Source organism: Dreissena polymorpha, chromosome 16 (genome assembly GCF_020536995.1).
Source record: "Dreissena polymorpha isolate Duluth1 chromosome 16, UMN_Dpol_1.0, whole genome shotgun sequence".
In the NCBI taxonomy this organism is placed as follows: Eukaryota; Metazoa; Mollusca; class Bivalvia; order Myida; family Dreissenidae; genus Dreissena; species Dreissena polymorpha.
The window spans coordinates 36,673,506-36,700,294 of record NC_068370.1 but is presented as its reverse complement, the minus strand read 5'-3'; the positions used below and the strand labels follow the sequence as shown (position 1 = coordinate 36,700,294).

Sequence of the window (26,789 nt, the reverse complement as noted above, 5' to 3'; positions counted from 1 at the left end):
AGTATTCTGCATCACACGCTGACGGTTGAAGACCATCTCTCGAATCTCGTTATACTTCTCCAGTACTGCCCGCCACCACGCCTGAGGAACGCCTTCTTTGATGGTTGAAACCGGAAAGGCTGAGCGCAACTTGACCAACAATGCTTCCTGATACCTGTTACAGTCAGGCCAGTGGCTGGACCTAGGTGTGGGGCCAAAGCACATCTATAATTGTGAAAGATAATGGTTTATATTATATGAATATTACAGACACAATAATAACATCAAACATTAAAAATAGGTTTGATACATGTTGCTTATTTGCTAATAAATCCGGATGAACTTGTAGAACATTAATGAAAATTTATAAATTGAAAATGAACTTATGTGACGTTGTGTAGTTTTCTTGCCTTCTGACACTGTGAACTCCTGGAACCCGCTGTATCCGGATTGTCTTTGGTGCCTTGCAGCGTTCCTTGATCAGCTGGGTCTGGTGTTGGTCCTTATATTTTGACGGCGACTGGTTGTATGGGGACATCTTAGACGACAGCTTCACAATGTGGTCAGCTTCGGCATTGGTGATGGCCTTACTTTTCTTGTCTTTTCTTGTCTTTCAAATGAAACAAGTACTCAGCCAGGTCCATCACATGGAAATAACCTGCAACTCTGTCTGGTCCAATAGAGTCCTGAAAGAATGGATAATCAGTTAAGAAATGTATTAATGGAAAATAAGCAGAGCACTAAAAATGTAAAAGTACATGACGTATTATACTTTTTTTGCTCAGTTCTCGGATTAAAACACCAATGTAACATGCTGTCTCCATAATAAACTTACTGATATATAAATGGACGTAACAATAAATACACAAAGATATTAATGTATATATTGAGTTATTAGTTTCCATTAGTTAATCCACATGAAATTGTAAGATTAAAAACACTAATGAGTGATCGCTTGAGGAAAGAATGCCTTAGTTTATTATAATATATCATTCATATATACTCTACCTCAGCTTGATCCTCAACTTGTTCGGAACTGCCAGCGATCGCTGTCGCTGATGTAGCGGTAGTTGCAGATGATGTAGTAGTTGCTGCAGCTGTTGTCATAGAAGCTGCTGTTGCTGTTGTCACAGAAGCTGCTGTTGTTGTTGTCACAGAAGCTGCTGTTGCTGTTGATGCAGTGCACACTTTCAGTGGCTAGAATGTAGAATGAATCTATGTCTAGCATGTTGTGTATTTAGATAATGCCGCTACGCCACGCCTACTTATAAATGAAGCGTAGCAACGCTCCGCCCCATGTTCTTCATAACTGCATGTTGACCTCTGATCTGGTTAGTTAGATGTTAGGCATTGATTGCTTCTATCGTTGAATGATAATAAAGTAGCCACTGAAATTATATGCGTTTCACTTCGTTTGTTTACCCAAACACAACAAACTGGCGACGAGGATAAAAAATTTGTGGATTATATTTCGAGTATTTTATCCGTTTAATAAGATTGTGCGTGAAATTCTGGATATAAACACAAAATGGCAACGGGCCTGATTGGGAACATTAACGCATATGACAGCAATGTCGAAACATGGACTTCCTACCAGGAACGACTTGAACAGTACTTTATGGTCAATGACATCGATAATGAACGAAAAGTGGCAGGACTTTTAACACTCCTCGGTGAAAAGACGTACGGGTTGTTAAGGAACCTTACCGTACCAGCAAAGCCGTCCGAGAAATTGTATGAGGAACTTTGTCAGCTTTTACAAACTCATTTGTGCCCGAAACCGTTAATAATCGCGGAACGATTCCGATTTCACAAGAGGAAACAAGCAGTGGGCGAAAGTGTGAGTTGTTACGTAACTTCACTTCGGAAGTTGGCAGAATTCTGTGAGTTCGGATCGAACTTGAACGATTCTTTAAGGGACAGGTTCGTTTGTGGACTTAAAGATGCAGGAACACAGCGAAGATTATTGTCAATCGCTGATTTGACACTGCAAAATGCCATAGAAATAGCGCTTGCCATGGAAGCTGCACATAAGGACGCCGCCGAGTTACAGTTATCGGCAGCCGCCGATGTGCCTGTCAATCGAGTTGGACATTCAACAAAACCCAAGAAATGGAAGCATCACAAACATGCCAAAGAGAGCAACAAGTGCATCCATTGTGGAAAAACTAACCACCACTCCGAGAAATGCAGACTGAAAGATGCAGTTTGTCATCACTGTAAAGCAAAGGGACATATAAAGGCTATATGTAGGAAGCTTATGTCGGTGCAGTGTATGGAGGAAAACGTTTCAGTGATCAACACTGTGAACAAAGGAGACAACGGGAAATTCATCGTAAAGCCGAAGATTAACGATGTCGAGGTACCCATGGAGCTTGATACAGGATCAGCAGTTACCCTCATAACAAACAAGGATTTCCGAAAACGATTCGGAAATATGAAGCTCGATCCTGCTTTTTCCATACTGAAGACATATTCAGGCGATGTCATAGAGCAACAAGGGACAGTTATGGTGCATGTCAGTTATAATGGACAATCGCGAACAATGCGACTTTGCGTCGTAAAAGGTGATGGGCCTGCACTGTTCGGAAGGGACTGGCTGAGTCACATCAAACTGGACTGGGACACACTTTTTAACGTGAACGCTGTGACAACGGAAGGCCTGAAGGTACGTCTAAATTCTATACTTGACAAACATAAAGACGTGTTTAGTGACGGTATAGGACAGGTGAAGGGCATTTAGGCAAGGCTCACCCTAAATGAAAATGCTCAGCCTAAATTCATAAAGGCTAGGCCGGTACCGTACTCTATAAAGCCAAAAATAGAAAAAGAACTGGACAGTCTCGAGAGTCAAGGAATCATCTCGAAAGTGGACACCAGTGAATGGGCGACACCGATCGTTCCTGTCGTAAAAGGAAACGGCGATGTGCGAATATGCGGTGATTTTAAGGTTACCGTAAATCAATCAATCAAGGTTGATAGATATCCTCTCCCAAGAATCGAGGACATTTTCGCCAATCTGTCAAATGGGCGAAAATACAGCAAGCTTGATATACGACAAGCGTACCTACAACTAGAATGCGAGGACGAAACCAAGGAGTTGCTAACGATCAACACCCACCGAGGATTGTACCGTTACAACCGGATGCTATATGGGGTTTCTTCTGCTCCAGCTATATGGCAACGCACAATGGACCAAATTTTTCAAGGAATCCCTGGGGTGCAGTGCATGCTGGATGATATGGTGATTACTGGTGAAAGTGTTAATGTGCATTTGGATAACTTACAAAAGGTGTTGTGTAGGTTACAGCAATATGGAATTAAAGTAAATAAGGACAAGTGTGAGTTTTTCGTGCCAAGGATTACATTCTGTGGTCATGAAATTGACGAACAAGGTTTATGGAAGTGTCAGGATAATGTAGAGGCGGTATTGAATACACCACCTCCATGTGATGTTACATCACTTAGGGCATATCTCGGGGTACTCAATTATTACCATCGTTTTCTGCCAGATCTCGCGACCGTGACAAAGCCCATGAACGCGTTGCTCGAGAAAATCGAAAATTCGTCTGGTCAAAAGAATGCCAGAGCGCGTTCGAAAAGTCGAAAACACTTCTCATTACGGAACCTGTTCTTACACACTACAACCCGGAACTTCCGGTTAGGCTCGCGTCGGATGCCTCACCGTTCGGTATTTCCGGTATATTGTCACACGTTATGCCAGATGGCTCAGAAAAGCCGATCGCGTTCGCATCAAGGTCACTTACCAAAACTGAAATGAAATATGCTCAAATCGATAGGGAAGCATTGGCAATTTATTGGGCAGTACAAAAGTATTACCCATATCTCTATGGTAGAAAGTTCACATTGGTTACTGATTGCCAACCCCTCACTTCAATATTCAGCCCGAGCAAAAGCATTCCGGCAACGACTGCCGCACGCGTTCAGAGATATGCTATATTTCTCTCTGGATTCGATTACGATATACAGTACAAAAGTACTAAAATGCATACTAATGTGGACGGATTGTCGCGTTTACCCGCGCCGTCAAAGGAAAAGGGTAAAGAAATTTCAGTTGAAGATGTGTTCTACACTTCTCAGTTAGAACAAATTCCGGTCACGAGCGCGGAAATCAGCCGTGAAACTAGGCGGGAGCGCGTTATGTCACGTGTATTTAGGCAAGTACAACAAGGTTGGAATACCAATGATAATGACCCTCTTTTGAAAGGCTATTACGCGCGACGAAATGAATTGACGATTCACCACGGATGCTTAATGTGGGGCATTAGGGTAATAATTCCCATTAAAATGCGCGAACGTGTGCTTGATTTATTGCACATCAGCCATCCAGGTATCGTTAAAATGAAGGCACTAGCGCGTAGTTACGTCTGGTGGCCTGGCATTGACACTGACATCGAACACATGGTTAAAAGATGCGAACCGTGTCAGATGCAACAGAAATCGCCCGCGAAAGTTCAGTTACACCCGTGGGAATGGCCTACGTCAAGTTGGGAGCGAATACATGTAGATTTCATAGGTCCATTTCTTGGACGCATGTTTTTGGTTATCGTAGATGCTCATTCGAAATGGCCAGAAGTCATCGAAATGAAATCAATAACTTCTGAAAGAACAATTGAAGAATTACGTACAATATTCGCAAGATACGGCTTGCCCAAGCAATTAGTATCAGACAATGGTTGTCAATTTACATCTGAAGAATTTTCTCTGTTTATGAAGAGAAACGGGATATGTCATATAAGAACTGCGGTAGCCAAACCGTCCACAAATGGTCTTGTGGAAAGGTTCAATGGCTCTTTCAAATTTGCAATGCGCGCTTTAATGCATGAAAACACCGATTTCAATTTGAAGATCAACTCTGTCGTGTTGGCATATCGTAATACGCCACATTGTTCGACGGGGGAAACTCCTGCAAAACTGTTTTTCGGTCGGAATTTGCGCAGTAAACTTGATTTGATGATACCCGACACACAGACACGAGTCACTAATGGTCAAATGCAATTGTCAATGGCTGACAATAGAAAAGTTCGCGAATTCGAATTAGGCCAACGTGTCTTAGCGCGAGATTTCAGACCTACTTCAAGGGAAAAATGGATCCCTGGGTCAATAGTTTCTCGAGATGGTCCACTTCTATACAAAGTAGATATCGGGAATAATATGACATGGAAACGCCATGTTGATCAGCTTCGCGCGTCGGAAATGCAGAAGTATTCTGGTATAAATGTACCTGTTTTCACACCCTTAGAAACTAATTTAAATGCCGCGAACACAAATGTCAGTGAACTTCAGCCGGCACCGAATTCGGTGGAAATAAATGAGTCCCGGGATAATCGTTGTAATGATACGAATTTACGATTGCCAGAAAGACGCTATCCCTTACGCAATAGAAGACCGCCCGAACGCCTGCAGTACTTATGACACTGATGGTTTAATGTTAAGCCAATTACGTGTTATAGTGGCATACAGGCATTAACTTTAGTTGGCAGGAGAGAAAGACAGGTCATCAGTTGTTTTTACAACCTGTGTCGAATTCGGACGCTCACTAATGTTCTTTGATTGCATGCTATAATGAATAAAGTGTCATGCTTAGTTTAGAGAGGTCATGCACTTGAAATGGAAAGGTTTTATTGATTTATTATTCTAATGGTTAGAATTGTGTTCATTGATATTTACATGTAAACGGATTTGTATGTATGTTCATTTTTATTTATATGTATGATCAATGAAATTAAAAAGGGGAGAATTGTTGTGTATTTAGATAATGCCGCTACGCCACGCCTACTTATAAATGAAGCGTAGCAACGCTCCGCCCCATGTTCTTCATAACTGCATGTTGACCCCTGATCTGGTTAGTTAGTTGTTAGGCATTGATTGCTTCTATCGTTGAATGATAATAAAGTAGCCACTGAAATTATATGCGTTTCACTTCGTTTGTTTACCCAAACACAACATAGCACTATCCTGGTCAGCCGGTACAGGCAACGCTTTCTGAGATGGGTAACCTTGCAGAAGGGACAGGTCGGCGCCATTCTGCATAGCTGCAATGGAAGCCACAGGAATAGCCGATGTCCAAAACATATAAATATATAATTGACACCAAAATGAATGCCAGCACACACAATACAAAAATGTTTTAATTTTTATTATTCCTAATACCAGTAAATTGATATCAACTGCTGACTGAAGTGCAAACAACTTCGAAAATAAAAAATAAAATACAAGTATATAATTTTACTAAAGATAAATATGTAATATAAACAGAAATTGAGGCATTACGGTTAGGAAATATCTATTAATTTCAGTTAGTGACACTTAAATGAGACAAGTAATTATTGTGATTCTTGTGATGAAGGATGAAAAAAAAGAAGAAGTCAAAGCAATATAAGGAAATACACGTGAAACCCTTTCAATTAGCAAGGAAAGTTAGCCAAAAGAAGCAAGAAAGAAACGTGTTATGTGAGGTTTATAAATATATAAAGGTTCACATCTGGTAAAAAAAGCTGTGACATAACAATAAACATTGCAATAAGGACTCAAGGTTAAAAAGCGATAATAAAAATAGAAACATATAGCAAATTTAGCGAGTGAATTGTTTAAGTAAACAGTATAGCAGCTACATGTTCATAACTAAGACTTTAACCAACACCAGCTATCTATTGCTCTAGAACACCAAAAGACAATACAGAATAGATAATTGCACATATAAAGATTAACAGACACCGGATAAATACATCGTTACCTCTTGTTGGATAAACAACAGCACCACTATTGAAATGAATAACATTGCATATTATATTTAATTCTTTTATAAATGAATTAATTGTAAGAAATAACAAATTTGGTGCATTAACATATTTTCTCAACTTTAAAGTCCTATTGATTATGTAATAAATACAAACAATAAATTTGTTCAGTTTATAATGATATTCGCAAACTTATCACAAGTTTTTAAATTAATAGTTATTTTGAATTAAAAGTTAATTACCTTGTCTAGCAGCCTCGATTTGTTCAACCTGCCTTACAAGCATGTCGTCATTGTTACTCATTTCCTTTCTGGGGGAAAACTTGGCGTGGGTCAGGTTTGGCCGTAGAGGTCGAAGGCGGGCAGACTGTTCCCAGTGATTTTGTTGGGAAAAATCGCGCGATAAACCATGAAATTGGGAAACATTATAAATATGATTAAACGAACAGAATTTAAATTATTAAAGTATGTTTGACAGCATTTTTATATTATAAAGTGCTAATTTAATGTGTTCTTACAATGAAGACAATGTTAAGTTAATATCCTTCCACATAAATATTGAACTTGCAATAATCTATAGATTCTTAAATATACCATTTAATCATAACCTCTTTAAAGGGACTGTCAAACACAGCGACGAAGAAAAGAAAAGATCTAAATTACCGTATTTCTTTACAATAAATTAGTTTATATTGATTAAAATATCACGACTGGTATATTACATTACTTGAAAAAAGTCATATTTTCAGTATATTCGGTAATACAATTTTACTGGGTATGTCTGCCAGGTAACTACCAATTAATTATAAATAATGCAAGTAGATTGATCATAATCGTCACGTGGTAAACCCTGGATGCAAATTGTGCGTGCGTAGTGAATTGTATATGTTTATATATATATATAATGATCAATCTAATTGCGTTATTTATAGTGTGTGTGTGTGTGTGTGTGTGTGTGTGTGTGTGTGTGTGTGTGTGTGTGTGTGTGTGTGTGTGTGTGTGTGTGTGCGTGCGTGCGTGCGTGCGTGCGTGCGTGCGTGCGTGCGTGCGTGCGTGCGTGCGTGCGTGCGTGCGTGCGTGCGTGCGTGCGTGCGTGCGTGCGTGCGTGCGTGCGTGCGTGCGTGCGTGCGTGCGTGCGTGCGTGCGTGCGTGTGTGTGTGTGTGTGTGTGTGTGTATCGTTATGTCACCTATTTTCGCGATGTACTTTCGATTTCATATCGCGACATTTTATTACCGATTATACTGAAAATATGAAAACTTAACAACTTTTTTTCAAGTAATGTATTATACCAGTAGTGATATTTTAATCAATATACACTAATAATTGTAAAAAAAATACGCTATTTTAGAACCTTTATCTTCGTCGACTGCTACAGTCTGATTCGTCAGCAAAAGATGGAAGATTCGTTTCCACGGAGCGCGTTATTTTAGCAGTGACATAAAAGGTATTAGTTGGTTTTGGAAGATCTTGATTCACGACTGATTAGACACAAATATTTTAAGCGTTGCACAGATTATCATGATCACGAGTAGTTGAAGAAAATCATTTGAATACAACCAACATTTGGATAAATAGCATGATCTTAAGGCATGCTAGAATACTGTCTTTTGTTTGGTTGCCTGCCCCTTGCCTTTATAGAGCTATATTAAACAATGAAATGCAAAATTAAAATAGTTTCAATAAGAAAATTAATATTATGATCATGATTATTAACATCATCATATTCACCATCACGCGTCATATTATAACCTTACCGTCATCATAATCACCGTCATAATTAATTTCTTTTGGGGAAAGTCGGGGAAAGGTTACGGTTACTGTTAATCAAATGAGCCGCGTTCGAGAAAATTGGGCTTAATGCATGTGCGTAAAGTTTCGTCCCTGATTAGCCCGTGCAATCCGCACAGGCTAATCAGTGACATTTTCCGCCCAAATTGGATTTTTGCGAAGAGACATCATTTTAACGAAAAATGTCATAAAAGCGGAAAGTGTCGTCCCTGAATAGCCTGTGCGGAGTACACAGGCTAATCTGGGACGGCACTGTGCGCACATGCATTATGCCCATTTTTCTCAGAATACGGCTCAAATAGTGGTTTTGGGTCAATAACTTGAGTTTGCATTGAACATCATGATGGCGCCTGCATGGAGACCAGGGTGCGTCGGATAAAGGTCAAAGTCGCAATTACTGAAGAGAATACGGGCATTCGCTCTTATATAAGTCTGTATAGAGGTATTTTATTGAAACTGTGTGTGTATGTAGGTTACATGCAGAAATAGCTCTAATTTGGGGTCAGTCAGGTCAAAGTCAATGTATCTGTTACTTAGGCTAGAATATGTTTTCCAGTGAATAACTTGCATTTAAATGCTGGTATTGTACTGATATTTTTAAATGTTGTTCATATGCAGATTTAGCATGGGGGCAGTCAGGTTAAATTTAAAGTCAATGTTATCAAAATAGAAAACATGTTTCTGCTCAATACATTTTGTTTGGATACCGATATTGACCAGAAATTGTGTGTTTGTAGCTATATGTATGCATCGGAGACTAGCTGGGTCAATATCAAGGTCACAGTTTCTATAAACAAAATCTGCTAAATTTTTCGATTATTTTTCTGTGATCATGGTGATGATTATTCTGAAATTGTGTGTGTTGAAAACTTAAATGCATGCATAGTTTGCATTTTGGGACTAGTTGGATCAAGGTCAAAGTTAAGGTTACTTAGACTAGAGTGTGTTTGTCCCAATAACATAAGATGGAATGGAGGAATTGAGCAATGTTTTGAGAATGTAGCGTACATTCAGGCCTAGCTTGGGATTGCACAATGGTTAAATTAAATCAACATGTAAATAAATATTTGCATATCTTGTTATGTGGAACTGCTTTGTTTATTGTTTCAAACATATTTTATATTACTTATTTTGATTGATGAAGTATTTATAACATATCCGTCATTTACGCGAAAAATATTCCACTACCATATGCACAAATACACTAAAATTTTACTTTATTTAAAGGGTTCATTAGCAAGAAAAGATGGCTTTTAATACTATGTATTATATGATTGCATTTATCTTGTGAGCACCTAATTACCTTACCATGTTCGGAATACATCATAATTTAAAATGTGAGCATGAGATACAAAGTAATTAATTTATGCACTACATTTCTGGCCAATACAAGTTACATGTTTAAATGTCTAGTTCGTGTATATATGCCACTTCTAACATTTTTACTTTACATCAGAGGTTATGTGCATAACAAAATGATTTACCATACCTTTAGTTATTAGCTATTCAATGCCGTTCAACAGATGAAGAGTTATTTAGGATATCTTCAAGCAATCGCTCGTTGTGTTAATAAACAGTGTCAACTTGATATTTTACGTGTCAAAAAATAGCTGCTCAAACAAGCCATATCCCCTAGTTATGCCCTTTTCTTGGTTTGAAGAAGGGTATTGAGTGGAGAATAATTGTTTTACACAACGCAATCGTTAGCAACTGGGCGGAGGGATATAGAATTGGCGTTGTCCGTCCGTCATTCTGTCCGTTTGTCACTAACTTTTCAGGGCTATATGTCAGAAAGGTGTATAGATATCAATGAGTAGGCGCACCATGCACAAGAACAATAGCCCTACACTGTATAAAATAAGTGTTTTGCCCTTTTTTGTATAATGTAATTTTTTAGGACCATACATATTTCAAAATGAAACTTCATGGGTGTATAGATATAAACAAGAACAATTGCTTTGTACAAGAACCATAAACCTACACTTTCTTAAACAAGAATTATTGACCTTTGTTGTTTTTGTATGATGCAACTTTTCAGGCTTTATATCAGATACGATATAAGATTTATCAGATACGATATAAGATTTCTCAGATACGCTATAAGATTTCAACATGAAACCTCATGGGTGTATAGATACCAATGAGAAGATTTTAAATGCGTAAAAACAATTACCATACGCTTAGTTATATTTTATATTATTATACCGTTTTTCAAGGGATTTGCTCCCATCCAAAAACAACATTTATTTGGCGTTGGAAATCAATTCAACGTATTTGCTTGTTTTTAATGCGTTCGCGATTAAGATATTTTCTACGCTAATTCAGGCGGCAATGAGACATTATGTAGAAAGTATATGCCAAGTTTGTCGGTTTTATCTGATACGAATTTTTTACTCTTCAGCCTAAGAACAAGTGTACTGAAATTCTGAACGACTGTGAAAACAGTCAAAATTAAAGAAGAGGATGTCACAGCGATTCTGTGGTCTTTTAATATTAATTATTATACTTTTTTGTTAGATTGTATTGTTTCATTTGGTAACATTTTTTAATAAGAATTGTTAACATGAATATTCCTCTTTGATGTCCGCGGTAATAGAACTCATACGATATCTTTTTTTTCTTTAAATATGTGGACGGCTATACCTTAATATTGGGCGTCAAATAAATTAATTTATTACTTAAGATTAATAAAGAACTGTCTCTACGCAGTTTATTTCTTATCAGAGACGTATATCTACGTCTCTTTTCTGACTAAATTCTTAAAACTACATTTTAAAGTACTGTACTGTGCATTGCTTACTTTTAAATTAACAAGCTAGTAAACTGTTATATAGTGATTTTTAGACAATATTTTTTAATGTAATCTGCTACCTTGCTTGTAAAACGTGAGTGATTGTTAGTTGTGAGCGATAGCTCACAACTTATGTAGAGGCAGTTTTGCAAGTCAGTCTGCTGTTAACTACGCTAGGAACGATAACCACTGCCTGTTTATAGGTTACCACTGGTACACTGCAGACAGCCTTATGTAATCAATAGGGTTTAACAGCTTGTGCGACGATATTGGCCAATCTAGTGTTAATAACAGCTTTTGCGACGACATTGGCCATGATTATGATTGAAATCTGTACATATTGGCTGCTTTCATGAAAAACGAGGCTTAATGCATGTCAAATAAGAGTAGCCTGTGTACATTGATAAGCCTGTGCAATGCGCACAAGCTAATCAACAACGACACTTTCTGATTTTATGGTGTTTTCGTTTAAAGATAGTCTCTGGTACTGGGATGACAACTAATGCATATGCATTAAGTCCTGTTTTCCCAAAATGAAGCTTAAATTATCGTTTTGATTAATGATAAATAAAACAAAATCTCGACCAGTGCTTTAAGACACACTCTTTATAAACTTGAATGGATTGTGTTCATTACAAACTTGCGATATAAAAAGCTACAACATAATTTGGAAAACTGAGTTGCTTCTAAGATTCTACAATAGCGAACAACTTCAGTGCCTTCAGCGCTTTGATTCTTGCAATGTGATACGCTTGCTTGTTAGAACGTCTAATGCCCGCTCAGAAAGTTGGCTGATAAAAAAGCTAGGGTGTACTCTCTACGAGTAGTTTCATTTCACCTGACCTATTTCACGTTGTTTTACCATATCGGTCCCACTCTCGGATGAAACGCTATATCGCTAACGAGTAAAAATCATGACAATCTTGTCCGAGGTTTTTGAGTTGACTTTCAGCATCTAAATCATTTGCCATTTGCTATAATCATTAACATAGGGTAAGAATCGTTGAAATTATGCAAGGATTCGGTCTTGCATTCCTTACGAGCATGTTGATATCATATTGCGCATGCGCAAAACCTGTTGTTTTCCGGTAAATCTTAACTCCCTCACGGTCTTGCAAATCGCACGCTACATCGATGTGTAGTATATTTCAATATCAATTAAACAGACGTTGAAAAGAAGTTTTCCGAAGCTTCATTGACGATCGGTGGTCCAGAATTAATTGGGAAATTATATTCGATACAATCGACAGTTGTACATTTATTGGTTATTTCTTACTTTTTAGTCTATTGAGAGCTGAATGGAGTACCGGTAATTCAAATAGTTTAACAAGGACGGAGGTGTCTATGATTTAGATATCTAACTGGTCTACTATTTAAATTAATTTATGATGTTTAAGAATCATGAAATTAGCCAATGTGTTAACATGATTTATTGAAGAGGTTTTATCAGTTTAACGAAATCTAGGTTAAATACTGATCAAACTGTAATGAAGCTTCTTTTAGTTGCTGCCAATTATAATTCAATGCGTGTTGTTGTTTTTTTTTCAAATTAATTGAAGCACGGCGTATTTGACCAGAAATAACAAAAGTAAATGGAATATGCTGAAAGATTATAATCAGTAACTGGACAGTAACTGCTAGAAAAAACAACAACATGGCACACATGCTTAGAAATCAAGGGTTCATCGTGTCTGAGAATCGATAAGTGTGAAGCTAAAATGCAATAATGAAATAAACCATTCAGTTAATTTGGCAGTAATTAAATATATACTATATAACATTCGTTAAGTGCGGCTGTTCAACAGTTTACTGAAAAAGGAAATATAAATAATTGTTGTGAAAATCTTGCAATTTATCAAACTATGTTTTCATTGGATAATTTACGTCCGAGGAATTAACCAATTATTTACAAGGGTGAAATTAAATTTGAGTGAGATTTTCAATATTTATCTACTAAAATCTCTTTTCCGTGTTCAGATTTAACAACCATTTCAGCGCATTTCTAGTTTCACTTAATGCTGACTGACTTGTTATAAATGTGACAACACGGAAATGCGTTTGATGATACAAGTTTTTGACAATTCCATATATTTATTGACAAAATTCGGCAAAAACTTTATTTGCAACAATGCAGCAAGCGACCTAAATAAAAAGTCACAATTTCACGCACTGTAGGGGATTTCTAAGGGAAGAGTGATCGCTGGAACTGCGACATCGGGTTTCGTGAACTGGACACACTAGTTGAGAATTCTTTACACTTGATCTCATCATGGAAGATACACGTGATATGTTTTCTCGTCAGTCGACCGGAAGTGCGACAACATTCGCTCCCGATTGCTCAAGCTCACTTGAACTCATCCGCGACCTGTACCAGCAGCTCGAGCCCCAGATTACGAAGTCCTATCGACCACACGTGACCTATGTGCCACCGTTACCACAAAGCCCGCCGTCGTCGTCACCTCGCGACCCGCAAAAAGGGGGCGCAGACACGGCGAAAAGCAGCGGAAGCTTGAAATCGACGCAACTTGTGTTGAGCGCTGTAGCAGAACTTAAGAAACGCAGGGACAGGCGGAAGTTATTGGATGCTGGCAAGCGTTTAGGGACTTCAGACCGTCAAGGAATGGACAATTCTACCAAAGGTGTTAGCAAAAGTCTACCAAACCTTACCGGCGCCGATTCTTGATGTGCATATCATATTTTTGTTTTGCCTTTATGTTTGTATACTGATAATACCAGTCAGTTTTTAAGCAGAAACAATATTCCGGTGTTGTGCCCGATTAATTTACAGATTCAGTGTATGCAACTAGTGCATGCTGGGTAGCAGTATTTGACAGGCTCATACTGTAGTTTCACACACGATATAAGACGTCTACTATCAGGTCTTACTGAGAGGTGACTATTTTGTAAATACCTGTGCACTGTATACATAATTGTATATTGTAGTATTATAGTATTTTATATTACTAGTGTGTATACTTTATATTTTCCGTTTTGCCAAGTGTCCCGGCTTACAAACCAGATATATCGTCCAAACATTTTCAAATGTATGACCGATTGCAGACAGAGATAATGTGATAATGTGACGTTAATGGGGACCGAAAGTTTCCAGCACGGGAATTCAGTAAACAGATGTTAATTTTCATTGAACATAATCTGCCCAACCTACACGGGCTTCACTTGGAATCTTCAGGGGAAAATGAATGTCAAACGACTTCTTTCCCACGTTCATTAAATGCAATCGGAATTTTTTGATCAATTAAATAAACGGCATAGTTTCCAAGATTCCAGTTACTGGGTTTAATTTTTGAGCGTTAAGGTATAACACAAATCCAGAGCTCACACTTAAAGACTAATTTGGCATCATCATCGTTGAAAATACAAATATGCGTTTGTTTATTTCAAACATGATTCCCGCAATGCTCGCACTTAAATTATAAAACAAATCAAGTAAAATGCGATCTTACGCCTAGGGTTGGTTCTTATGTGGAGTCTAAATTTGACGTTTTATAGGTAAACGATTTTAAGTGATTAATCACTAATGAAATTGCTTGAAATTAATGTTTTACGCATATAAATAAGCTTTGATATCTAAATATAATTAAGATATGTGCGTACCTCAACGCGACCGATGGTCCAAATTTTGATGCTATGCCAGTATATGTAAAAGTGAAACACGAAAGATATCAATTAAAATAAATGTCCTGATGTATCTTTCGGTATAGGACTTGGTTATCTTAAATATACATATATGTACATGTAACTATTGCGCACATTAAAAATTTCGATTACCACACCCAATTTTTATAGTTTAAAGGGGCATTTTCACATTTTTTGGCATGTTTTGAAGTTTGTCAAAAATGCATTATATTGATAAATGTAAACATTGGATCTTAAAAGCTCCAGTAAAAAATCAAGAATAAAATTAAAAAAAGGAAAAAAGTAGCCAGCCCGCAGCAGGGCTCGAACCAGTGACCCCAGGAGTCCTGGAGTTAAAACCAATTAGACCGCTCGACCATTCTGACAAGTGTGTATGAGAGACGTATTTTATACTTTATAAAAGCAATCTTCGTAGTTTCACAAAATTAAACAACAACAGAACTCTCCAAATTATTCAATCGTTTCGCGTTGCAACGCTGTATAATTTTCAGGTTTTTTAATCGTCAAAAGATGTATATAATGGCTATATTAGACCATGGTTAATGTTCAGTATTACTGTTTCCTCACAAATATAATAAATAAAACCAAAATTTGCGAATCTGAAACAACTTTTTTTAAATTTTGTCAATTTACCAAAACGTGAAAAGATCTCTTTAAACCGGTCATTCTTTTTCAGCATTTGGAAATGTCAACATACTTATGTTAGTTGAATCATTTCATTTCATGAAGATGGTTGGGTACGTTGTCACTGTTCATTTTCTTTGTTTTTTAAGTAGTCATGCGATTTTGACACCAGGTTTGAGTTCAACCGTGAAATATGCGGTCTTTGGCTGTACTAATATTGTGCGTATCACTAGCGAATGAGTTGTTTTGTCTACAAATATTGTTAAACAAATTTATGTCTCATATTGAATATTGTGATTGAAAACATGCAGCTTGTGATCGCAGTATTATCCGAAATGAAAATATGCCGACAGAGTATTAATTGATAATGTTTCCTGATAAATAAACTATAAACACGCGAACAGTTGTAAGAGGTAGTGTGAAATTCGATACGTACAACACAAATATCTTCAAATAAGATTCGGCGTATGTCCTGATTTTGTAAATAAAGGTTCACTATTTACGTTTTTCATAATAACTTGAAAACCGATTTCTAATTGTTGTTGTTTTTTCATTTGCTAGTCACTAATATCCAGCATGAAATGTTTAATATTCACACTTGTCGGCTTATAACGCAAAACTTTTCAAACTTGACTATCTCAATTATGGGTAAAGATTTGGATTTAAACTTGTACATGTGAACATTTGACTACATTATGTGCAAGCTCACAGTAAAAGAATTCATTCGTGGCGATCGAATGCTTAAGCACATGGAGTAGGTCTATAGTGTCATCGTTTTGCACGTGATAACGGTGAAACGCGATTCTAATTTTACCGGTATTTCAATTGCATCGTTTATATCAATCTCTTGCACGACGGTCACATTACATTTTAAACCAGGACACATACAATCAATTTAAAAACTAAACAATATTTTTTTCTGTTTTCCTGGTATATTTTAGTAATTTTCCATTCGTCGATTGGAGTAGAAACATGATCCGGGTACCAATACGATGTTTTTAAAGAAACCCTGGCGGATATGTTACTCGGGGACATTGGTTGATATCATTTTCGGTGCAAAATCCCTGCATCGTCGACTTAAAATCGCCATATTTCAATAAATCCTGAATAAAAATAATAACCAGGATTTTTCTAACATACATGATAATACCTCCTTTGCATATACCTAAAGATATTTTAATTCAACAAGGATATCAGTAAAACTGATGGATGCTACCCAATGATGCTTTGTCGATATATGGGTTAATTGTGTGGAAAATTGTGTGCTATGAGAAACTGTTAAAACAGTGTGACGGAAAAATCTACTATTAGCCTTGGTGACCTTGACCTTGACCCCAGTGACCTCAAACGTCATCAAAAGGTAGAGGTCCATGCAAGGTATCTACATGCCAAATATGAAAGAAATCGGTCAAGTATTGAAGGTGCTATGAGAAACTGTAACAAAAGTCTATTATTAGCCTTGGTGACATTGAACCCAGTGACCTCAAACGTCATTTAAAGGTAGAGGTCCATGCAAGGTACCTACATTCCAAATATGAAAGAGATCGGTAAAGTATTGAAGGTGCTATGAGAAACTGTAACAAAAGTCTATTATTAGCCTAAGTGACCTTGACCCCATTGACCTCAAACGTCATCAAAAGGTAGAGGTCCATGCAAGGTACTAATATGCCAAATATCAAACAGATCGGTAAAGTATTGAAGGTGCTATGAGAAACTGTAACAAAAGTGTGACGGAAAAATCTATTATTAGCCTTGGTGACCATGACCTTGACCCTAGTGACCACAAACGTCATCAAAAGGTAGAGGTCCATGCAAGGTATCTACATGCCAAATATGAAAGAGATCTGTAAAGTGTTGAAGGTGTTATGAGAAACTGTAACAAAAGTCTATTATTAGCCTTGGTGACCTTGAACTTGACCCCAGTGACCTCAAACATCATCAAAAGGTAGAGTTCCATGCAAGGTATCTACATACCAAATATGAAAGAGATCAGTAAAGTATTAAAGGTGCTATGAGAAACTGTAACAAAAGTCTATTATTAGCCTTGGTGACATTGATCTTGACCCCAGTGACCTCAAACGTCATCAAAAGGTAGAGGTCCGTGCAAGGTACTTACATGCCAAATATGAAAGAGATCGGTAAAGTATTGAATGTGCTGTGAGAAACTGTAACGAAAGTGACGGAAAAATCTATTATTAGCCTTTGTGACATTGACCTTGACCCCAGCGACTTCAAACGTCATCAAAAGGTAGAGGTCCATGCAAGGTACCTACATGCCAAATATGAAATTGATCGGTAAAGTATTGAATGTGCTGTGAGAAACTGTAACGAAAGTGACGGAAAAATCTATTATTAATCTTTGTGACACTGACCTTGACCCCAGCGACCTCAAACGTCATCCAAAGGTAGAGGTCCATGCAAGGTATCTACACGCCAAATATGAAATTGATCGGTAAAGTATTGAAAGTGCGATGAGAAACTGTAACAAGTTTATTATTAGCCTTGGTGACCTTGACCCCAGTGACCTAAAACGTCATCAAAAGGTAGAGGTTCATGCAAGGAACCGACATGCCAAATCTGAAAGAGATCGGTAAAGTATTGAAGGTGCTATGAGAAACTGTAACAAAAGTCTGTTATTAGCCTTGGTGACATTGACCTGGACCCCAGTGACTTCAAACGTCATCAAAAGATAGAGGTCCATGCAAGGTATCTACATGCCAAATATGAAAGAGTTCAGTAAAGTATTGAAGATGCTATGAGAAACTGTACTAAAGTCTATTATTAGCTTTGTTGACCTTGACCCCAGTGACCTCAAACGTCATCAAAAGGTAGAAGTCCATGCAAGGTACCTACATGCCAAATATGAAAGAGATCGGTAAAGTATTGAAGGTGCTATGAGAAACTGTAACAAAAGTCTATTATTAGCCTTAGTGACATTGACCTTGACCCCAGTGACCTCAAACGTCATCAAAAGGTAGAGGTCCATGCAAGGTATCTACATGTCAAATATGAAAAAGATCGGTATAGTATTGAAGGTGTTATGAGAAACTGTAACAAGTCTATTATTAGCCTTGGTAACCTTGACCTTGACCCCAGTGACCTCAAACATCATCAAAAGGTAGAGTTCCATGCAAGGTATCTACATGCCAAATATGAAAGAGGTCAGTAAAGTATTGGAGGTGCTATGAGAAACTGTAACAAAAGTCTATTATTAGCCTTGGTGGCATTGATCTTGACCCCAGTGACCTCAAACGTCATCAAAAGGTACAGGTCCATGCAAGGCCCCTACATGCCGAATATGAAAGAGATCGGTAAAGTATTGAATGTGCTATGAGAAACTGTAACAAAAGTGTGACGGAAAAATCTATTATTAGCCTTGGTGACCTTGACCCCAGTGACCTCAAACGTCATCAAAAGGTAGAGGTCCATGCAAGGTATCTACTTGCCAAATATGAAATAGGTCGGTAAAGTATTGAATGTGCTGTGAGAAACTGTAACAAAAGTCTATTATTAGCCTTGGTGACCTTGACCCCAGTGACCTCAAACGTCATCAAAAGGTAGAGGTCCATGCAAGGTACCTACATGCCAAATATAATAGAGATCGGTAAAGTATTGAAGGTGCTATGAGAAACTTTAACAAAAGTCTATTATAAGCCTTAGTGACCTTGACCCCAGAGACCTCATGCAGGTATCTACATGCCAAATATGAAAGAGATCGGTAAAGTATTGAAGGTACGATGAGAAACTTTTACAAAAGTCTATTATTTGCCTTGGTGACATTGACCTTGACCCCAGTGACCTCAAACGTAATCAAAAGATAGAGGGCCATGCAAGGTATCCACATTCCAAATATGAAATAGATCGGTAAAGTATTAAAGGTGCTAAGAGAAACTTTAACAAAAGTCTATTATTAGCCTTAGTGACCTTGACCCCATTGACCTCAAACGTCATCAAAAGGTAGAGGTCCATGCAAGGTACCTACATGCCAAGTATGAAAGAGATCGGTAAAGTATTGAAGGTGCTGTGAGAAACTGTAACAAAAGTCTATTATTAAACTTGGTAAAATTGATCTTGACCCAGTAACCTCAAACGTCATCAAAAGGTAGAGGTCCATGCAAGGTATCTTCATGCCAGATATGAAAGAGATCGGTAAAGTATTGAGAAACTGTAACAAAAGTGTGACCGTACGGAAGTACGGAAGTGCGGAAGGACAAACTGGCAACTATATGCTCACCATATGGGGTGCATAAAAATGCCCTTAAAAATGGTAGAACTGGATTTACTTACTCTATCGAAATTCATCGAAATTCATCGGCGACTTTTCAAGCACGTCCAACTTTTAACATCATATCGGGTTTCCGGAGGTGAATATGAGCATGGATGGCCGAATGGTCTAAGCGGTAGACTTTTACTCCAGGACTCCAGGGGTCAGAGGTTCGAGCCCAGCTGAGGGTTACTTTTTTTTTACTTTTTGTTTAATATTATTCTTGGTTTTTTACTGGAGCTTTTTAGATCCAATGTTTTAATTTATCAGTATAAAGCATTTAATGACAAACTTCAAAATATGCCAAAATCTGTGAAAAGGCCCCTTTAACTGTATTGCTATCTTATTGAAGGACGTGTGTTTCTTGGCGTAGAAGTTTCCCACGATGCATGACAACAACTGAGCGCGGTTGTTTTTAGTAGTTCCATTTTGAGAGTGGTTTTGATGGTTTGTGCCATTAGTTTACATGTGTGTGCGGTAAATATATCGTTGCTAAAGTATTCTAAATTTAGTCGTAAAAGAATCAACAAACTGTCTGCTTATTAGTCACTTACTGAAATAGTGAATGAAAATTACATGTGACGGCTCATAACGAATCGGCTAACGGTTAAAAAGTGATATAAATAGAATTGTTGGTGTAAATGCCAGGTAATATTTTATTGGCTTTAAATGATATTATGCGCATTTTTCACTGCTGAATTGAGCTCAAAAGAGTTAGTTAAAATGTGGTAACTGACCAATTATCTGCAACTCATCTTGCTACCAGTTGTTTATTAAAAATATATATTATATTCAATATTTTACATGACTGCCCCAGTCCTCTATGCCGAGCGGAACAGTCTTTATATTAGGATCGGAGTTAGTGTTCTTGTGTCGTATGATAAGATATCGTTGCAGGAAATTAAAATGATCTGTAAAACAAAATTGTGTCTTTGTGTCGTATGAACGAATCTGCAATAAAACTAAATTTAGATTCACATCGTACATGCATGATCAGTTGTCAAACGAAAGTACGGTTGATATTCAAATGCATTATTTTTCTCTGTCTAGGATATTGTTTAAGTATGTTGATGCTGCATTAACAAATATAAGTGTATATAAAATGAAAACACCAAAAAAAATCAACGGTTGCGATAGACACCTATAAACATAGCATATACTGTTAGATGCGCATAATATCACTTTAAACTTTGTTATTTTGTACGGCATCTGTTGGAATATTAATTTAATGTTGGGACCAATGTACGGACAGTTAGAAAACGTAGGAATGATTGTCCAGATTTTAACAAATAACCTAGAAATCATTGTTCGGTTTGTCAAAACAGTTAAGGAATCACAATTTGCATAGGCGCACATGTTTCTGCTGAACATCGTCGTTAAGAGTTTTGCGGGTATTGAGGGTAGCAAATGGCGAAGAGTTAAGGGCACTATGAGATTGCAAGTTCGCAGTTTCCACCAAGTATATGTATTAAAATGTAGTTTTAAATAGCAAACATTGGCAAAAACAAATCTAACAATATTACGATTTTCATGTAAATAAAAAACAATATGATTGACCTTGAATCCACATCAAATGCTCCTGGGACCATTACAATCACGTAGTCGTCGCCAACTCAGATACCTAACCGTTCTACGCAAAGAGATCTTCCCGACGATGTTTCCTGTTTTCCAAAATTCACTGGTATCGTCTTAATAAAGATGAAAGGAATAGAAATATCTGGAATCATCACCACCATGTTCAATACTTATTCGTCAGTACATGAACTTTGGAATTCATTTAGAACATATCTTATTGCTGTCATCAGCGAGCACATCCCTTCCACAATAAAAACGAACAAATATTTCACCCCGTGGATTCCCGGGAAAGTCAAATCAATCCTTAAGAAGTAAGCCTGTTTACACAAAAAGCAAGGACCTCGGACAACTGGTCAAACTACAGAAAATTTCAAAGGACATGCAAGAAAAAACTTCGGTAGGCATAATAAGAACAAAATCGTCGACAACGCATCGCTAGTGATTTGTCAAGATGGAGGTGTAAACAAATTCCTGACGAACGTCACGGTCAACAAAGATGTCGGTCCGTATGTAGAGGGAACTCCCTAACAGAGTGTTTTGTGCTATGGTACTAGTCCGCTATCTTCCAGCAATACAGCAACACTTGAGAAGTGTCGAAAGATTAGAGAAATGATAATATACTTGTATCTACAATCTACAAGAAGGGAGTCCGTCAAGAAACGGAGTATTGTCGTCTCGTATCCCTTGCATATGTCACCTCCAAACTTCTAGAGCACAGCATCTGCCACCACATACATGTACTAAATCACCTCAACAAACACAGCCCTCACCTCACTGAACAAGTCGACACTTTCATCCAGGACTTCAGTAAAGAATTCGACTAGGTCCCCCACACACGTTTGCTGTCACTCGCTGAAGAATGAGTATGGTTGTTGCCGGTGGCAACTCACAATAGGCTCCTTAGCTTCTCAAGGGACAGTGATAGAACCATTGTTATTCATGTGTAACATTAACGACCTGTCAGAGAGTGTACAGTCACATAATCGTCTCCTACGCAGATTACTGTCCCCTCTATAGATCCATAACATCATTTAAAGACCACAAACTTCTCCAAAAGGACCTATAGGCAACCTTCAAAAATGGACCATGGACTGGTGGATGGAATTTAACGCAAAGAATTGCTATATTCACAACTCTAAAAAAATACAGCTGTTTCTATATCATCAACAAGGAAATCCTCAAAAGAGTTGAAGAAAACGCCTACCTTGGTATTACAATATCCGAAGTCACGCAATACGAAACCCAGAACACCAATATCACTAAGTGAGCCAACGATATGATATGAACAGCAAACTCAGACATGTAAACTGTCGTACAAAAGCTTGCTTAGCCCTCGTCCGGTCCAAGCTCGAATACGCCAGTGTTGTATGGGCCCGTTCCACCAAACAGATATTGCCGCCTCGAACGAGTCTAGAGATCAGCTGCGATGTTGATTAACAGAGACTTCCGCTCCAGACAGCCTGGTTGCTTACCCGACAAGCTTCAGAAACTGGAACTCCCACCACTGCAAGACAGGCGTCGTGTTCATAGGCTCACACTATTTTGCAAGTGTGGAACGGGAACGTACCGGCCATTCCCATTAAACACGACCTTACAAGTCAAGTCAAGTCAAGTAAATTTTATTTAAAGTCGGCAAGAGTACATAACATATAACATAAACTATACTTAGCTTTTGAACCGACATTTTTAACAAATATATAATAATAACATATTTAAAACCAGCTGTTAAGAGAGACAGTAAGATAATTTAAACATGGTTAAGACAAGCATTAATACAAAAAGTGCATAATGGCATACATATGGCATAAATGGCAAAGCATTTGTCAAGCAAAGGAAAGTAACTACACATAAACACAAAAACTGAGAGATTTATGCTAATAAAGACCATACGCCTACAAATAAATTAAAACAGTTTAAATAAATATGGAAAGCATATCAGATAATAACATATTAAAAGCAGCCGTTAAACGAGACAGTAAAATAATTTAAACATAATTAATACAAGCATTAATACTTAGGGCAATATAGCATAACTTGCAGAGCATTTGTCAGGCAAAGGAGGTGACAAGATATAAAACATAAAAACTGAGAGATTTATGCTAATCTAGGCCATAGGCCTACGCATTAATTAAATCAATTTAAAAAATATAATAAGCATGCATGGCAAAGAGGCTTATAAGCACATAGTAGTATACATATATATATGAGATATCTATGCAGCACTAAGACAAGTCTAGCCAAATAAGCAGAACATGACAAAAGACAAAGCAAAATAATAAGCAAAATAATAAGCAAAGCAATAAGCAAAAGAAAGCATAACTAGAAAACATGTCAGGTCAGCAGTCCCAGTCTGCAGACTCGCTACCTGATAAGTTGGAACGAAGATATGGACATCTAAGTCTGATTGCACCCTGAGCAGTTACATATCTTGCCATTCCAACCTGAGATCAAGGTTTTAAATGGGCTGAAGGAGCCTGCTTGTCTGAATTCGTCAGGCAGCGAGTTCCACAGGACTGGGGCTGCATACCTGAAACTTCTCCTACCATAGTCTTTACAGATGGAACCTGCAATATATTCGAGTATCTTGAGTTATAATTATTATTTCTTCTTTCAACTAAGTCATGCAGAACAGGTGGACATATTTTATTAACAATTTTAAAAGTTTCATTTGCCATGGTTCTTAATCTTCGAATGTGTAGAGGTGGTAAATTGGCTCTATTTAACAAATCTTCATAGTTACAAGCATAATCATCATAAACAAATCTCAAAGCTCTCTCTTGAATTTTCTCTATTTTCTGGGTGTTACTCTTCGTACAGAAGTGCCATGACAGAAGACAAAAAATAAAATTTGACAAGACGAAAGTGTGAAATATTGTGAGTCTACTAAGTTTATTCAGATTACGACCAATTCTCTTTAGAACATTAAGTTGTTGAGCAGCTTTTTTACATAAATTCTGGATGTGAGATTTGAACGATAGATTGTAATCAATATCAAAACCTAACAATTTTACAACATCGTCACAAGAAATAATATTATTATCTATTTCAAAATTAGGAGTTTTATCATGTGTTTTTTTTACCAACGGCTAGCGCCTGAAATTTGTCAGGATTTGCTTTCATACAATTAAAAGAAAACCAGTCAATAAGAATTTTACTTTCACTTTGTAGAGTACTTATCAATAAATCAAAATCTGGTGTAATAAAAGACAGTGTATTGTCGTCTGCATAGTTGTACAGAGTGCCATGTTCAATAAAATAGAAAATATCATTGATAAAAACATTAAACAAAATGGGGCCGAGTATCGAGCCTTGTGGGACGCCTTTTTTATATTTGCCCAGTTGCTTACGTGGCCACATACTTTAATTTGTTGCTTACGGTCTGTCAAATAGGAGCAAAGAGTATCAGTATCCTGATTACGCCACTATAAGGCCTAGGGTTGCAATCACGGCTAGGAAAGACGAAGACTAATTTCATCAGAACATAGTGTGTAACAGTATGACCAATAACTCACAGTGTTTCCAACAAATTTCAAGAAAAACTGATAGTATCTTTGACGTATCCATCCAAATCCATTTTTGTATTTGCAGTACAATCAGACACGTAATAGTACAATACCACAGGATCGGCGTATGGACTCATTTTCCGATGTATCCTAATAAATCAATTTTAAACCAAGTGCAGCAAATCCAACTTCAATGTCGACGTTGAGCAGATTGTCAGGAGAGAAGATTACCGCTTTTGTTCTTGTAGATGCAGTGGATATTCATGTCGCTACATCCATTCATGAAAGAAATTGTATGCAATACTTAGTGTATTGTAATCATGTACACTTCGGTAGCTTCACGATATGAAATCAACTACATAAAACAAATTAAAATTGAAAAGGAATTTAACTACGATTGAAATTAATTGTTTAATATAAATGTATTAGCAATGTGATTGGTATTGAATTGAGTAAAATTATAATAATCTGATAATAATGTAATATAAATAATGATATTTATTTAGTATGATTATTGTGTATGGTTTGGATTTCTAAAACCACTTCCTTTGTTGACATTCGCGATGACAGATAGTCCAATATCCCCGTGTGACCCAAATTCGACGATGTAACGGTTATATGAAGCAATATTTAGCAAATAATGAAAGAAATAATGAAATGTTTGATAGCACAAAATAATAATTTAAAACTCGGCTGTATTACTTTGAAATGATTCCAAGACAATAATCATCCATTTAATCAATACATATAGAACATCGTCGAATTTAGGCGTCGTCGAATTTTGGTTGCGGTAGGACGTTTGAATAATATATTTTTGCAGTGCCCCCCTTACAGAATGGACTGGGAAAAGAAATTTAATTCTATCCTTAATGACACAAAAGCTAGCCTTTCAAGAGTAAAGGTATGCCATATTGTCCTTTTGTAAACTTTTAACTGAACTTCTTTGCCATGTGCAAGTTCAAAAAGTTGTTGGAACTTTCAACAAGCTATTTAAGCCTTTTTCAGGGTCTCGGCTATGGTACAATATTAAGGCTGGAGATCAATCGCAGATCGTAGAAATGACAGCAATCACATCATCTTCTACAAAATATATCACAACCTTGTTGCCATGCCTCTCCCACAAAACAAAGGTACTTGAAAAAAATTTGTTGGTCCTTATATATATATATAATAAGAGTAAAGGTATCCAACGATGATTTCACAGGTGTATTGAATATCACAATGCAACAGCATAAAAGATCAAACAATGCACGCATTTGTCGTTGTGGTTGCCAGCAGGAAGCGTCCATCTATGATAAAACACCTTTTATTTGATAAAAATCTACCAAGTATGTCCAAAACAGCTAGAAGTATACAAATATGACCCCAGAATCAACGTGTGTAATTCCGGACGTCCAGCTGTCAGTTATGAATGAAGACAATTTTCGGTCGATTTTTCACAATAAATTAAGAACATTGCTATAAAGTCCACGAACGTTTTTCATTTACTAAATTTGCCTTCAAACTACGACGTTCTCTAGTCCATATAAACGGACTGCCAGAGCCTTTGATAATTTTTGCTATGGCGGCTCTGGCATTCCATATGCACCCATTCATAAACATGGGTGCAGTTCAGCGCAGAGAATCCATGCGCTTCACTAAACAGACGTCGTTCGAGACAAATTGAGGAAAATAATGAATAAACTTCATAAACATGTTAAATTTACCTGAATGGCAATGTACGGATGTTATCCTTTGCATGCACCCTTTAAAAACACGCAATGTTTCAACACACTTTCCTTGCTGACATGTTTTATGTTAAAATTTGCAACAGTGTATTCTGTATCGAAATAACACATCGTTATCG

The 26,789-nt window shown here is 37.3% G+C and overlaps 2 protein-coding genes across 5 annotated transcripts in view; one reads left to right on the top strand and one right to left on the bottom strand.

Moving 5' to 3' along the window:
• LOC127862890 (UDP-sugar transporter sqv-7-like) overlaps positions 1-26,789 on the bottom strand; it is a 123,740-nt gene that overhangs the window by 31,275 nt on the left and 65,676 nt on the right. The window lies entirely within an intron of this gene.
• Positions 25,347-26,789, top strand: part of LOC127862889 (uncharacterized) — a 29,938-nt gene continuing 28,495 nt past the window's right edge. Inside the window, exons 1-2 of one of the 4 annotated variants that reach the window (XM_052402154.1) lie at positions 25,347-25,365; positions 25,764-25,844. In XM_052402154.1, coding sequence (XP_052258114.1) covers positions 25,779-25,844 — 66 coding nt within the window. In that variant the 5' untranslated portion in view covers positions 25,347-25,365; positions 25,764-25,778. Of the gene's footprint in view, positions 25,366-25,407; positions 25,557-25,618; positions 25,845-26,789 lie in introns of those variants that run through there. The other 3 variants (XM_052402152.1, XM_052402153.1, XM_052402151.1) reach the window with 3 other exon arrangements.